This window comes from Procambarus clarkii, chromosome 50, assembly GCF_040958095.1.
Source record: "Procambarus clarkii isolate CNS0578487 chromosome 50, FALCON_Pclarkii_2.0, whole genome shotgun sequence".
In the NCBI taxonomy this organism is placed as follows: Eukaryota; Metazoa; Arthropoda; class Malacostraca; order Decapoda; family Cambaridae; genus Procambarus; species Procambarus clarkii.
Genome location: NC_091199.1, coordinates 31638208 through 31654508, shown reverse-complemented (window position 1 = coordinate 31654508; position 16301 = coordinate 31638208). Strand labels below are relative to the sequence as shown.

General features: G+C 42.9%; 1 protein-coding gene across 1 annotated transcript; it reads left to right on the top strand.

Annotated features, from left to right (window-relative positions):
* Nucleotides 1-493: 493 nt before the first annotated feature.
* LOC138351731 (GATA zinc finger domain-containing protein 4-like) lies at nt 494-1219 on the top strand. The gene has a single exon (XM_069303759.1). The coding sequence runs from the start codon at nt 494-496 to the stop codon at nt 1217-1219; it is 726 nt and encodes a 241-aa protein (XP_069159860.1).
* Nucleotides 1220-16301: the final 15082 nt, after the last annotated feature.

The window sequence follows — 16301 nt, the reverse complement described above, 5'->3', positions numbered from 1 at the left end:
TAATAACATCAACACCAGTAAAAACAGCAGCACCAGCAACAGTAACATCACCAGCAATAGTAACAACAGCAGCACAAGGAACAGTAACAACAGCAACAGCTGTAACAACAGCAACAGCTGTAACAACAGCAACACCTGTAACAACAGCAGCACCAGCAACAGTAACAACATCAGCATCATTAACAACAACCGACACATAAACAACAGCAGCACTAGTAACAGGAGCAGCACCAGCAACAATAACAACATCAGCTCCAGAAACAGTAACATCAGCAGCAACCGTAAAAACAGCAAAAACTCTACAAGCACCAGGGTCGGCAGCAGCAGCAGCACAAGCAGCATTACAAGCATCACACTCAGCAGTGCAAGCAGTATCACTACAATCACCACAGTAAGCAGCACAAGCAATTGTTCTACAAACAACACAGTCAGCAGTACAAGCAGTAGCTATGCAAACAGCACAGTCAGTAGCATAAGCAGAATCTATACAAGCATGGCTGTCAGCAGCACAGGCGGTAGCCACAGAATATCACGCAGCAATAGTAACAACAGGAGCATCAACCATAGTAACAACAGTAGCACAAGCAAGAGTGACAACAGCAGCACCAGCAACAGTAACAACAGCAGCAACTGTAAAAACAGCAGCAACTGTAACAACAGTAGCAACAGTAAAAACAACAGTAGCAACAGTAAAAACAACAGTAGCAACAGTAAAAACAACAACACCACTAACAACAGAATCATAAGCAACTGTAAAAACAGCAGCGCCAACAACGCTAACAAGAGCAACACCTGTAACAACAGGATCGCCATGAACAGTAACAACAGCAGCACCAGCAACATTAAAAAAATCAATACCAGCAACAGAAGCAACGGAAGCACTAGTAACAGGAACAACAGTAGACCCTGCCATATTATCCACAGCATCAACAGTAACATTAGCAGCATCAGTAACAGTATCAAGAGCAGCAACGTTAACAACAGCAGTACCAGCAACAGTAACAAAAGCAGCACAAGCAATAGTTACCACAGAAAAACCAGGAAAAGTAACAACATCAGAATAAGCAACAATAACAACAGCAGCACCAGCATCATTACCCACCACAACACCAGCAAGAGTAACAAGAGCAGCACAAGCAACAGTAACAACAGCAGCAACAATAACGAGCAGCAGCAACATTACCAACACCAGCACCTGCAACAACAGCAATACCTGTAACAAGGGCAGCACAAGCAACAGTAACAACAGCAGCAACAATAAAAAGAGTAGTAACAGCAGCAACAGTAACACCAGCAGCAATAGTAACAACACCAGCAACAGTAATAGTAACAACAGCAGCAATAGTAACAACAACAGGCATAGTAACAACAGTAGCCACAGAAACAACAGTAGTAACAGTAACAGTATCAACAGGAGTAACAAAAAACAGCAACAACAGTAACAACAGCAGTCACAGTAACAGTAACAACTGCAGAAAAAAGGAACAATAGCAGCAACAGTAACCACAGCAGCAATAATAACATCAACAACAGTAAAGACAGCAGCACCAGCAACAGTAACATCACCAGCAATAGTAACAACAGCAGCACAAGGAACAGTAACAACAGCAACAGCTGTAACAACAGCAACAGCTGTAACAACAGCAACAGCTGTAACAACAGCAACACCTGTAACAACAGCAGCACCAGCAGCACCAGCAGCAGTAACAACAGGAGCACCAGCAACAGTAACAACATCAGCATCATTAACAACAACCGATACATCAACAACAGCAGCACTAGTAACAAGAGCAGCACCAGCAACAATAACAACATCAGCTCCAGAAACAGTAACAACATTAGCAGCAACCGTAAAAACAGCAGAAACTCTACTAGCACCAGAGTCGGCAGCAGCAGCAGCAGCAGCACAAGCAGCATTACAAGCATCACACTCAGCAGTGCAAGCAGTATCACTACAATCACCACAGTAAGCAGCACAGTCAGCATCACAAGCAATTGCTCTACAAACAACACAGTTAGCTGTACAAGCAGTAGCTATGCAAACAGCACAGTCAGTAGCATAAGCAGTATCTATACAAGTATGACTGTCAGCAGCACAGGCGGTAGCCACAGAATATCACGCAGCAATAGTAACAACAGCAGCATCAACAATAGTAACAACAGTAGCACAAGCATGAGTGACAACAGCAGCACCAGCAACAGTAACAACAGCAGCAACTGTAAAAACAGCAGCAACTGTAACAACAGTAGCAACAGTAAAAACAACACCTCTAACAACAGAATCATAAGCAACTGTAAAAACAGCAGCGCCAACAACACTAACAAGAGCAACACCTGTAACAACAGGATCGACAGCAACAGTAACAACAGCAGTACCAGCAACATTAAAAAAGTCAATACCAGCAACAGAAGCAACGGAAGCACTAGCAACAGGAACAACAGTAGACCCTGCCATATTATCCACAGCATCAACAGTAACATTAGCAGCATCAGGAACAGCATCAAGAGCAGCAACGTTAACAACAGCAGTACCAGCAACAGTAACAAAAGCAGCACCAGCAATAGTTACCACAGAAAAACCAGGAAAAGTAACAACATCAGAATAAGCAACAATAACAACAGCAGCACCAGCATCATTACCCACCACAACACCAGCAAGAGTAACAAGAGCAGCACAAGCAACAGTAACAACAGCAGCAACAATAACGAGCAGCAGCAACATTACCAACACCAGCACCTGCAACAACAGCAATACCTGTAACAAGGGCAGCACAAGCAACAGTAACAACAGCAGCAACAATAAAAAGAGTAGTAACAGCAGCAACAGTAACACCAGCAGCAACAGTAACAACACCAGCAACAGCAATAGTAACAACAGCAGCAATAGTAACAACAGCAGGCACAGTAACAACAGTACCCACAGAAACAACAGTAGTAACAGTAACAGTAACAAAAAACAGCAACAACAGTAACAACAGCAGTCACAGTAACAGTAACAACCGCAGAAAAAAGGAACAATAGCAGCAACAGTAACCACAGCAGCAATAATAACATCAACACCAGTAAAGACAGCAGCACCAGCAACAGTAACATCACCAGCAATAGTAACAACAGCAGCACAAGGAACAGTAACAACAGCAACAGCTGTAACAACAGCAACACCTGTAACAACAGCAACACCTGTAACAACAGCAGCACCAGCAGCAGTAACAACAGGAGCACCAGCAACAGTAACAACATCAGCATCATTAACAACAACCGACACATCAACAACAGCAGCACTAGTAACAAGAGCAGCACTAGCAACAATAACAACATCAGCTCCAAAAACAGTAACAACATCAGGAGCAATCGTAAAAACAGCAGAAACACAACAAGCACCAGAGTCGGCAGCAGCAGCAGCAGCACAAGCAGCATTACAAACATCACACTCAGCAGTGCAAGCAGTATCACTACAATCACCACAGTCAGCATCACAAGCAATTGCTCTACAAACAACACAGTCAGCAGTACAAGCAGTAGGTATGCAAACAGCAGTCAGTAGTATAAGCAGTACCTATACAAGCATGACTGTCAGCAGCACAGGCGGTAGCCACAGAATATCACGCAGCAATTGTAACAACAGCAGCATCAACAATAGTAACAACAGTAGCACAAGCAAGAGTGACAACAGCAGCACCAGCAACAGTAACAACAGCAGCAACTGTAAAAACAGCAGCAACTGTAAAACAGCAGCAACTGTAACAACAGTAGCAACAGTAAAAACAACAACACCACTAACAACAGAATCATAAGCAACTGTAAAAACAGGAGCGCCAACAACACTAACAAGAGCAACACCTGTAACAACAGGATCGCCAGCAACAGTAACAACAGCAGCACCAGCAACATTAAAAAAAACAATACCAGCAACATAAGCAACGGAAGCACTAGTAACAGGAACAACAGTAGCCCCTGTCATATTATCCACAGCAGCAAGATTAACAACAGCAGCATCAGGAACAGTATCAAGAGCAGCAAAGTTAACAACAGCAGTACCAGCAACAGTAACAATAGCAGCACCAGCAATAGTTACAACAGAAAAACCAGGAAAAGTAACAACGGCAGAATCAGCAACAGTAACAACAGCAGCACCAGTAACATTACCCACCACAGAACCAGCAAGAGTAACAAGAGCAGCACAAGCAACAGTAAAAACAGCACCACAAGCAACAGTAACAACAACAGCAGCAACAGTAACAACAAAAACAAACAACGGTAGCAACAGCAGCACCAGCAAGAGTAACATTAACATAACCAGCAACAGTAACAACAACAACAACAATAACAACAGCAGCAATAGTAACAACAACGACACCAGTATCAACAGCTACAACAGCAACAGTAAATACAATAAATAACAACAGGAACACAAGCAAAAGTAACAGCAACAGCACCAGCAACAGTAATAATGAACGCAACAGTAAGAACAGCAGCACCAGCACCAGTAAGAACATCAGCAACAGTAACAACAGCAGCATCAGACACAAGAGCAGCACAAGCAAAAGTAACAACAGCAGACACAGTAACAACAGCAGCAACAGTAACAACAGGAGCCACAGTAACAACAGCAACAACAGTAACAACAGCAGTAAAAGTAACAGCAACAGTAACAACAGCAACAATAGTAACAGTAAGAACAGCAGCACCAGCAACAGTAACAACAGAAGCAAAAATAACAGCAGCAGCAACATTTCCAACACCAGCAACAGTAACAACAGCAATACCTGTAAGAACAGCAGCAACAATAACAGCAGCAGCAACATTACCAACACCAGCAACAGTAACAACAGAAATACCTGTAACAACAGCAGCACAAGCAACAGTAACAACAAGAGCAACAATAAAAAGAGTAGTAACAGCAGCAACAGTAACACCAGCAGCAACAGTAACACCCGAAGCCACAGTAACACCAGTAGCAACAGTAAAAACATCAGTAACAGCAATAGTAACAACAGCAGCAATAGTACCAACAGCAGGGAGAGTAACAACAGTAGCCACAGAAACAACAGTAGTAACAGTAACAGTAACGAAAACAGCAGCAATAGTAACAACAAAAGCAACAGCAGCAACAATAACAACAACAGCAACAGTAACAACAGCAGCCACAGTAACAGTAACCATATCAGCAACAGGAGCAATAGCAGCACCAGCAACAGTAACAACAGCAGCAACAATAACAACAGCAGCAACAGTAAAAACAGTAAAAATTAACAACAGAAGCACAAGCAACAGTAACAACAGCAGTGCAAGCAAAAGTAACACAAGCAGCAACAGTAACAACAGAAGCACAAGCAACAGTAAAAACAGGATTAACAGTAACAACAGCAGCACCAGCAACAGTAACAATAGCAGAACCATCAACAGTAACAACAGCAGCATCAGTAACAACAGCAGCAACAGTAACAAAAGCAGCAGCAACAGTAGCAACAACAGCGAAAGTAACAACAGCAGCAACGGAAACAACAGCAGCACCTGTACCAATGGCAGTAACAGTAACAAAAGACGCACAAGTAACAACAGCAGCACCAGCAGCAGTACGAACCGCAGCAACAGCAAAAACAACAGCACCAGTAACAACAGCAGCACCAGCAAAAGTACCCTCAGCAGCACAAGCAGTAGCTCTACAAGCAACACAATCAGCAGCAAAAGCAGAAGCTCTACAAATAGCACAGTCAACAGCACAAGCAGTAGCAACAGTAAAATCAGCAGCAATAGTCACAACAGCAACACGAGGAACAGTAACTACAACAGCACCAGGAACAGTAACAACAGCACAACCAGCAACAGTAGCAACAGCAGCATAAAGGACAGTAACAACAGCAACGCCTTTAAACGCAACAGCACCAGCAACAGAAAAAAACAGCAGCTCCATCAACAGTAACAACAGCAGACACTGTAACAATAGCAGTAACAGAAAACATAGCAGCATTAGCAACAGTAACAACAGGAGCAACAGTAACAACAGCAACATCAGAAGCAGTAAAAATAGAAGCACAACAACAGTAAAAACGTCAGCACCAGCAACAGTAAAAACAACAGCACCAGCCACAGTAACAACAACAACAGAAGCAATAGTAACAACAGCAGCATAAAGACAGTAACAACAGCAGGAACAGTAACAACAGCAGCAACAGTAACAACTGTAGCACCAGCAACAGTAACAACAGCAGCACCAGCAATAGTAACAACAGAGGTCCACCAACATTAAGCACAGCAGCACCAGCATCATTAACCCCAATAGCACCAGCAACAGTAACATCAGCAGCAACAGTAACAACTGAAGCACAAGCAACAGTAACAACAGCAGCACAAGCAACAGTAACAACAGCAGTACAAGCAACAGTAACAACAGCAGTTCAAGCAACAGTAACAATAGCAGTACAAGCAACAGTAACAAGAGCAGCAACAGTAACAACAGAAGCACAAGCAACAGTAACAACAGTAGCAATAGTAACAACAGCAGCAACATCAACAGTAACAACAGCTGGTACAGTAACAACAGCAGCAAAAGTAACAACAGCAACAACAGTAACAATATCAGAAACAGTAACAACAACATCACCAGTAACAACAGCAGCACCAGCAGCAGTAACAACAGAAGCACCACCATCATTAACCCCAATAGCACCAGCAACAGTAACAACAACAGCATCAGCAACAGTAACAACAGCAGCATAAAGTACAGTAACAACAGCAACACCTTTAAACGCAGCAGCAACAGTAACAACAGCAGCACCAGCAATAGTTACAACAGAAAAACCAGGAAAAGTAACAACAGCAGAATCAGCAGCAGTAACAACAGCAGCAACAGCATCATTAACCAACACAGTACCAGCAAGAGTAACAACAGCAGCACAAGCAACAGTAACAACAGCAGCAACAATAACGAGGAGCAGCAACATTACCAACACCAGCAACTGCAACAACAGCAATACCTGTAACAACGGCAGCACAAGCAACAGTAACAACAACAGCAACAATAAAAAGAGTAGTAACAGCAGCAACAGTAACAACACCAGCAATAACAGATTTATCATAGAATGGAATAGATCTGTAGGAGACAATTATGTTAAAGTACCTTATTTTCGAAAAGCTAATTTCAATAACTTAAGAAATTTATTGGGTCAAATAGATTGGAAAGTCTAGAGTATGGGGTTTGGGCCGGTCTTGGAGCTAGACGTGAACCCAGCGATAGGTGACGTAAAAGGGGTTTTCGATGTGGACTCAAAATATAACCTATTTAAAAATAATCTAAGCGAAACCCAGGAACGTGGTATACCATATAAATTGAATAGATCGAATACTAATGATCCAAAGTGGATAACAAAGGATCTGAAGAACCTTATAGGTAAAAAGAGAGCGTGGTACAAAAGGATTAAGAATGGGGAAGTCTGTTTAGAACAGGAATTCATACAACTGGTTAGAAATGTTAAAAAAGAGATTAGGAAAGCAAAAAGAAACTATGAAGTTCGCATAGCAGAGCAAGCAAAGTCAAATCCTAAAGGTTTTTTTTCAGTTATATCGAACTAAGACTAGGGAAAGGATAGGTTCATTAAAATCTGAGACAGGTCAAATAACGGATAATGACAAGGAGATGAGTAGTATTTTTAACAAATATTTTATATCTGTATTTACTAAAGAAGAACTTAACAATATGCCTTCAGCCGAACAAGTCTATGTGGGTGGAGATAAGGACAGGTTGACTAGTTTAGCAGTTACCAGGGAGGATGTTCTTAAACAAATAGTTAAACTCAAACCAAACAAATCGCCAGGGCCGGATGAAGTGTTTGCCAGGTTGCTTGAAGAATGCAAAGAGGAGCTTTCCGAGCCACTGTCTACCATATTTAATAAATCAATCGAGTCAGGCAGAGTGCCAGAGTTATGGAAAGTTGCTAATGTGATACCAATTTTTAAGAAAGGAGATTGATCACTTGCGTCAAACTATCGGCCAATTAGCCTAACGTCTATTGTGGGAAAGTTACTTGAATCGATAATTGCAAATAAAATTCGTCTTCATCTTGAAAAACACAAATTAATAAATGAGTCGCAACATGGTTTTACAAATGGCCATTCATGTTTAACAAATTTGCTATCTTTTTATTCCAGCATAGTTGAGGCAGTTGATAGTGGTAAGGATTGTGATGTTGTGTACCTTGACTTTAGCAAAGCTTTTGATACAGTGCCACATGAAAGACTGATTAAAAAAATAGAGGCTCATGGTATTGGAGGTGCTATATTAAGTTGGATTAGGGCATGGCTATTCCAAAGGAAACAGAGAGTTAGTATAAATGGGGTTAAGTCAGAGTGGGAAAATGTTGTAAGTGGAGTGCCTCAGGGCTCTGTCCTGGGATCTCTGTTGTTTATAATATATATCAATGATTTAGATTCAGGTTTGAGTAGCAACATTTGCAAATTTGCCGATGATACAAAAATCGGCAGGGAAATTAACACGGAAGAAGACTCACTATCACTTCAAGTTGATCTAAATAGGGTTTTGAAATGGTCAAAGGATTGGCAGATGCAGTTTAATGTTGATAAATGTAAAGTTTTGAGGCTAGGTAATGATGATAGAGTTACAAAATACGAGCTAGATGGTGTTGAGATTGCGAAGTCGAATTGCGAAAGGGATCTGGGAGTTATGATAAGTAAGAATTTAAAACAAAAGGATCATTGCATGAATGTTCGTAATAAGGCAAATAGGACACTGGGATTTATTAATCGAAGCGTTAGTAACAACAGTAACAACAGCAGCACCCAGCAACAGCAACAACAGAAAAAAACGCAGCTCCATCAACAGTTACAACAGCAGCAACTGTAACAATAGCAGTAACATAAAACATAGCAGCACCAGCAACAGTAACAACAGGAGCAACAGTAACAACAACATCAGCAGCAGTAAAAATAGAAGCACAACAACAGTAAAAACATCAACACCTGCACCAGTAAAAGCAACAACACCAGCAACAGTATCAACAGCAGCAGAAGCAACAGTAACAACAGCAGCATAACGGAAAGTAACAACAACAGGAACAGTAACAACAGCAGCATAAAGGACAGTAACCACAGCAAGTACAGTATCAACAGTAGCAACAGTAACAACCGTAGCACCAGCAAAAGTAACAACAGCAGCAACAGCAATCGTAAAAACAGAAGCACCACCAACATTAAACACAGCAGCACCAGCATCATTAACCCTGAAAGCAACAGCAACAGTAACAACATCAGTTCAAGCAAGAATAACAACAGCAGTACAAGCAACAGTAACAACAGCATCAACAGTAACAACAGAAGCTCAAGGAACAATAACAACAGTGGCAATAGTAACAACAGCAGCACCAACAACAGTAACAACAGCTGGTTCAGTAATAACAGCAGCAAAAGTAACAACAGCAACAACAGTAACAATATCAAAAACAGTAACAACAGCGGCACCTGCACCAGTAACAACAGCAGCACCAGCAACAGTAACAACAGCACCAACAGTAACAACAGCAGCACCAGCAACAATAATAACAGAAGCACCAGTAACAACAGCAGCACCAGAAAATATAACAGCAGCAGCAACAGTAACAAAAGCAGGAAAACTACAAGCACCCCAGTCAGCAGCAAAAACAGTAGCTCTTCAAGCAACACAATCGGCAGCAGCAGCATTACAAGCATCACAGGAAACAGCACAAACAGTATGAATAAAAGCACCCCATTAAGCCGCAAAAAACTATACAAACAGCACAGTCAGCAGCACAAGCAGTAGCCATACAATCACGACAGTCAGCAGCACAAGCAGTAGCCATACCATCACGACAGTCAGCAGCACAAGCAGTAGCCATACCATCACGACAGTCAGCAGCACAAGCAGTAGCAACAGTAAAATCACCAGCAATCGTAACAACAGTATCACCAGCAGAAGTAAACACAGTAGCACAAGCAACAATAACAACTGTAACAACAGCAGAAACAGTAACAACAGCATTATCAATAACAGCAGCAACACTAGTAACAACAGCAGCACCAGCAGTAGTAACAACAACAACAACAACAGTAACAACAGCAGCAATAATAAAAACATCAACTCCAGTATCAACAGCAGCACCAGCAACAGTAAAAACACCAGCTACAGTAGCAACAACAGCACAAGCCATAGTAACAACAGCAGAACAAGCCACAATAACAACAGCAACACCTGTAAAAAGAGCAGCACAAGCAACAGTAACAAGAGCAGCAACAGTAACAAAGTCAACACCAGTACCAACAGCAACACCTGGCAACTGTAAAAACAACAGCACCAGCAACAGTAACAACAAAAGCACCAGCAACAGTGAAAACAACAGCACCTGCAACATTAACCACAGCAGCATCAGCAGCAGTAATAACAGCAGCACCAGTAACATTAACGACAACAGCACCAGCATGAGTAATACCGGCAGCACAAGCAACAGTAAGAACAGCTGCACCATCAAGAGTAACAACAGCAGCAGCAACAGTACCAGGATCAGTGCATGAATGTTCGTAATAAGGCGAATAGGACACTGGGATTTATTAATCGAAGCTTAGTAACAAGACACCTGGTGTGGTTCTTCAGCTATATCTTGCTCTGGTTAGGCCCCATTTATATTATGCAGTAAAGAACATAAGAACAAAGGCAACTGCAGAAGGCCTATTGGCCCATACGAGGCAGCTCCTATTTATAGCCACCCAATCCCACTCATATACTTGTCCAACCCGCGCTTGAAACAATCGAGGGACCCCACCTCCACAATGTTACGCGGCAATTGGTTCCACAAATCAACAACCCTATTACTGAACCAGTATTTACCCAAGTCTTTCCTAAATCTAAACTTATCCAATTCTAAACCCATTGTTTCGTGTTCTGTCTTGTGTTGATACTTATAATACCCTATTAATATCCCCTTTGTTATGTCCATTCACCCACTTGTAAACCTCTATCATGTCACCCCTAACTCTTCGCCTTTCCAGTGAATGCAACTTAAGCTTTGTTAATCTTTCTTCATATGAAAGATTTCTAATTTGGGGAATTAACTTAGTCATCCTACGCTGGACACGTTCAAGTGAATTTATATCCATTCTATAGTACGGCGACCAAAACTGAACTGCATAATCTAAATGGGGCCTAACTAAAGCAAGATATAGCTTGAGAACCACACCAGGTGTCTTGTTACTAACGCTGCGATTAATAAATCCAAGTGTCCGATTTGCCTTATTACGAACATTTATGCATTGATCCTTTTGTTTTAAATTCTTACTAATCATAACTCCCAGATCCCTTTCGCAATCCGACTTCGCAATCTCAACACCATCTACCTCGTATCTTGTAACTCTATCATCATTACCTAGCCTCAGAACTTTGCAGTTATCAGCATTAAACTGCATTTGCCAATCCTTTGACCATTTCAAAACCCTATCTAGATCAACTTGAAGTGATAGTGAGTCCTCCTCCGAATTAATTTCCCTACTGATTTTCGTATCATCTGCAAATTTGCAGATTTTGCTACTCTACAAACAGCACAGTCAGCAGCACAAGCAGTAGCCATACAATCACGACAGTCAGCAGCACAAGCAGTAGCCATACCATCACGACAGTCAGCAGCACAAGCAGTAGCAACAGTAAAATCACCAGCAATAGTAACAATAAGACGAGATATACTGGCCACGAGGGCTGGTTTCCCGTCCTGATCAGCTCATACCACAGCCACTGCTGACCTCCAGTGAGGTGACGCTTGGACAGCAACGCCATCTATGCAGTGGATAGGTGGGCGTTTGTGTCTAAGCCTGTAAGTGAGGTGCCCTAGAGTGTAACCGGTACTGATGACGTGTCCGATTACAGAGTCGACCTGGGACTGCTGTAATGGAACGTCTTGAGTCTTCGGAGGAAGACAAGTGATTGTAAATAAGTGTAGTAATAATAAGTGTGAGACTGTTTATATATTTATTCATGGTGGTGGTGCTAATATATACTTAATAGAGAGCAGTTTTATCCCTTCCCCTTTAATTTACTTGCATTACGGAGCACACCCCTTGAAAGCCACTACTAGCTTGGGGCCGGATACCCAAGCTCTACTAATATCAGAGAAAGAACCCAGTTGCGACCCAAGAGGGCCGTAACAAGCAGTAACTGTAACAACAGTATCAACAGTAAAAACAGCAGGAACAGAAATGCAATAACCACAACCGCTCCAGTAACAGTAACAACTCCAGCAACAGTACAAACGCCAGCACAAGCAACTTCAGCAAAAGACAAAAGCAGCACCATCAACAGTAAAAACATCAGCAACTGTAACAACAACAACAAAAATAGTAACAACACCACCAACAATAACAAAAACAGCACAAGCAACAGTAACAACAGCAACATCAGTAACAACAGTAGCAAGAGTAACAGCAGGAACATCAGTAACAACAGCAGCATCAATAACAGGAACAACAGCAACGTCTGCAACAGTAACAACACCAACGCCAAAAACAGTAACAACAGAAACACTAGTAACAACAGCACCAGCAAGAGTAACAACATGAACGTCAGCAACAGTAACAACATCAACGTCAGCAACAGTAACAACAGAAACACTAGTATCAACCGATCCAGCAACAGAAACAACAGCAGCAGTAGAACAAGCAACAAAAACAGCAGCACTAGCAAAAGTAACAACACCGGCACAAGCAACAGTAACAGCAGCAGCACCAGCAGCAGTAACAATACAGCACCAGCAACAACAGCAGCACAAGCAACAGTAACAACAGAAGCACAAGCAACAGTAACAACTTCAACATCATTAACAACAGCAGCACAAGCAACAGTAAAAACAGCAGCAACAGTAACAACAGAAACACATGTAACAACAGCCGCACGTGAAACAGTACCAACAGCAACAGTAAAAACAGCAGCACCAGCAACTTCAGCAAAAAAAAGCAGCACCATCAGCAGTAAAAAAGCAGTAAAAACAGCAGCAACTGTAACACTAACGCCAGCAACAGTAACAACAGAAACACTAGTAACAACATCAGCAACAGTAATAACAGCAGCACAAGCAAAAGTAACAACAACAGCACAAGCAACAGTAACAACAGAAGCACCAACAACAGTATCAACATCAGCACCAGCAACAGTAACAACCACAGCAAAAGCAACAGTAGCAACAGCAGCACCCGCAATATTAACAACAGCAGCACCAGCAACAGTAACAACAACGTCACAAACAACAGTAACAACAACAGCACAAGGAACAGTAACAACAGCAGCAAAAGTAACATTAACAACAGCAGCACCAGCAAAAGTAACAACAGCTGCAATAGTATCAACAGCAGCAACAGAAACAACAGCAACACCTGTAAAAACAACAGCACCAGGAACAGTAACAACAGCAGCAAAAGCAACAGTAACAACAGAAACACCAGCAAAAGTAACAACACCTGCAATAGTATCAACACCAGCAACAGTAACAACAGCAACACCTGTAAAAACAACAGCACCAGCAACACCTGTACAAACAACAGCACCAGCAACACCTGTACAAACAACAGCACCAGCAACACCTGTAAAAGCAACGGCACCAGCAACAGTAACAACAGCATTAACAGCACCAGTAACAACAGCAGAAAAAGTAACAACAACAACACCAGTAACAACAGTAATACCAGCAAAACTAGAAACAACAACACAAGCAACAATAAAAACAGCAGCACCAGCAACAGTAAAAACACCAGCACCAGTAACATTAAGAACAGCAACACCAGTAACAACAGCATTATTAGCTACCGTATCAAAAGGAGCACCTGCAACAGTAACAACATCAGCACAAGCAACAGTAACAACAGCAACACCAGCAACAGTAACAACGTCATTGTTACTGTTTTTGCTGTTCCTGTTCTTGGTGCTGCTGTTGTTACTGGTATTGCTGTTGTTACTCTTCTTGGTGTTGCTGTTGTTGCGGTTGCTGGTGATGTAAGTAACAACAGCACCAACAACAGTAAAAAAAAGCAGCAATAGTAACACCAACAGCACCAGTAAGAACAGAAGAAACATGTAACAGAAACAGCACCAGTAACAACAGCAGCGCCAGCAACAGTAACAAATACAGCAACAGTAACAACAACAGCAACATTAACAATAGCAGCAACAGTAACAACAGCAGCAACATCAACAACAGCAGCAACAGTAACAACAACAGCACCAACAACGGTGACAACAGCAGCACCAGCAACAGTAACAAATGCAGCAACAGTAACAACAACTACACCAATAACAACAGAAGCAATACCAACAACAACAGCATTATTAACAACAGCAGTAACAGTAACAACAGCAGTGCCAGAACCAGTAACAACAGCAGCGCAAGCAACAGTAACAAAAGCAGCAACAATAACAACATCAGCAACAATAACAAAAGCCGAAACAGGAACAACGGCAGCACTAGCAACAGCAGTATCAGCACCAGTAACAATAGCAGAGCCAGCAACAGTAACAGCAGCAACACCAGCAACAGTAACAACAGCAAAAGTAACAACAGGAGCAATAGTAACAACAACAGTAACAGCAGTAGCAACAGTAACAACAACGGCAACAGTAACAACAGCAGCATCAGTAACAACAGCAGCAACAGTAACAACAGTAACAAAAGCAGCAACATTAATAAGAACAACAACAGTAACAACAGCAGGATCCGCAACAGTAACATCAGCAGCAACAGTAACAACAACAGAAAAAAGTATCAACAGCAGCAACAGTAACAACAGCATCAACAACAACAGTAACAACAGCATCAAGAGCAACAGTAACAACAGCAGCAACAGTAACAACCACAGCACCAACAACAGCAACAACAGCAGCATTAGTAATAACAACAGCACCAGTAACTACAGCAGCAACATTTTCAACAGCAGCAACAGTAACAACAGCAGCACCAGTAACAACAGCAGCACCAGTAACATTAATAACAGCAGGAACAGTAACAACAGCAGCACCAACAACAGTAGCAACAGTAACAGCAGCAGCAGCAGCAACAGTAACAACAGCAGCACCAACAACGGCGGTAATAGTAACAGCAACATTAACAACAGCAGCAGCAACAGTAACAACAGCACCAGTAACAGTAACAACAGAAGGAAGGTCCCAGACTCACCCGGTACTCTCGCTGGCGACGCTGAAGGTGGACCAGAGCGCCCAGCGGTGTTCGATGGGCAATGTCTCCCAATAATCCTGCTTGTTGGTGGCAGCCAGACGCAGTGTCTGGGGCGAGGGCTGCGTCAGCTGGTGCACCGCCTCCGTCCCTGTCACAGATGGTAATATAGCCTTCCGTCCCTGTCGCAGATGGTAATATAGCCTTCCGTCCCTGTCACAGATGGTAATATAGCCTTCCGTCTCTGTCAAAGATGGTAATATAGCCCTCCGTCTCTGTCATAGATGGTAATATAGCCCTCCGTCCCTGTCACAGATGGTAATATAGCCCTCCGTCCCTATCATAGATGGTAATATTGTCCTCCGTCCCTGTCACAGATGTTAATATATCACACCTCTCCTGACAAACACGGTGATATATTCCTCTGTTAAGGTCACATATGTTAATATATCCCTCCGTCTCTGCCAAAGATGGACCCAGGGAAAGTGGCTGTGGGGGAGGACCATAGGGATGTGGCAGTGGGGAAGGGCCGAAGGGATGTGGCAGTAGGGGAGCACCAAGGGGGATGTGGCAGTGGAGGACCAAGAGGATGTGGCAGTAGGGGAGGCCCAATGGGATGTTGCAGTGGGGGAGGACTAAGGGGAAGAGGCAGTTGGGTGGCCCAAGGGGGGTGTGGCAGTGGGGAAAACCAAGGAGATGAGGCAGTATGGGAGGGTCAAAGGGATGAGGCAGTAGGGGAGGGCCAAGGAGATGAGGCAGTGGGGGAGGGCCAAGAGGATGAGGCAGTGGGGGAGGGCCAAGGAGATGAGGCAGTGGGGGAAGGCCAAGGAGATGAGGCAGTGGGGGAGGGCCAAGGAGATGAGGCAGTGGGGGAGGGTCAAGGGGATGAGGCAGTGGGGGAGGGCCAAGGAGATGAGGCAGTGGGGGAGGGCTAAGGAGATGAGGCAGTGGGGAAAGGCCAAGGAGATGAGGCATTTGGGGAGGGCCAAGGAGATGATGCAGTGTTGTAATCCACAAGTTAGTAGGAATTATTAGCTAGAGGATCATTACTACAACACTTAACGAATGATGATTGAAAGTACATCTAAGTAGACAGACTATGGATCACATATCTAAGAAAGGTCAATG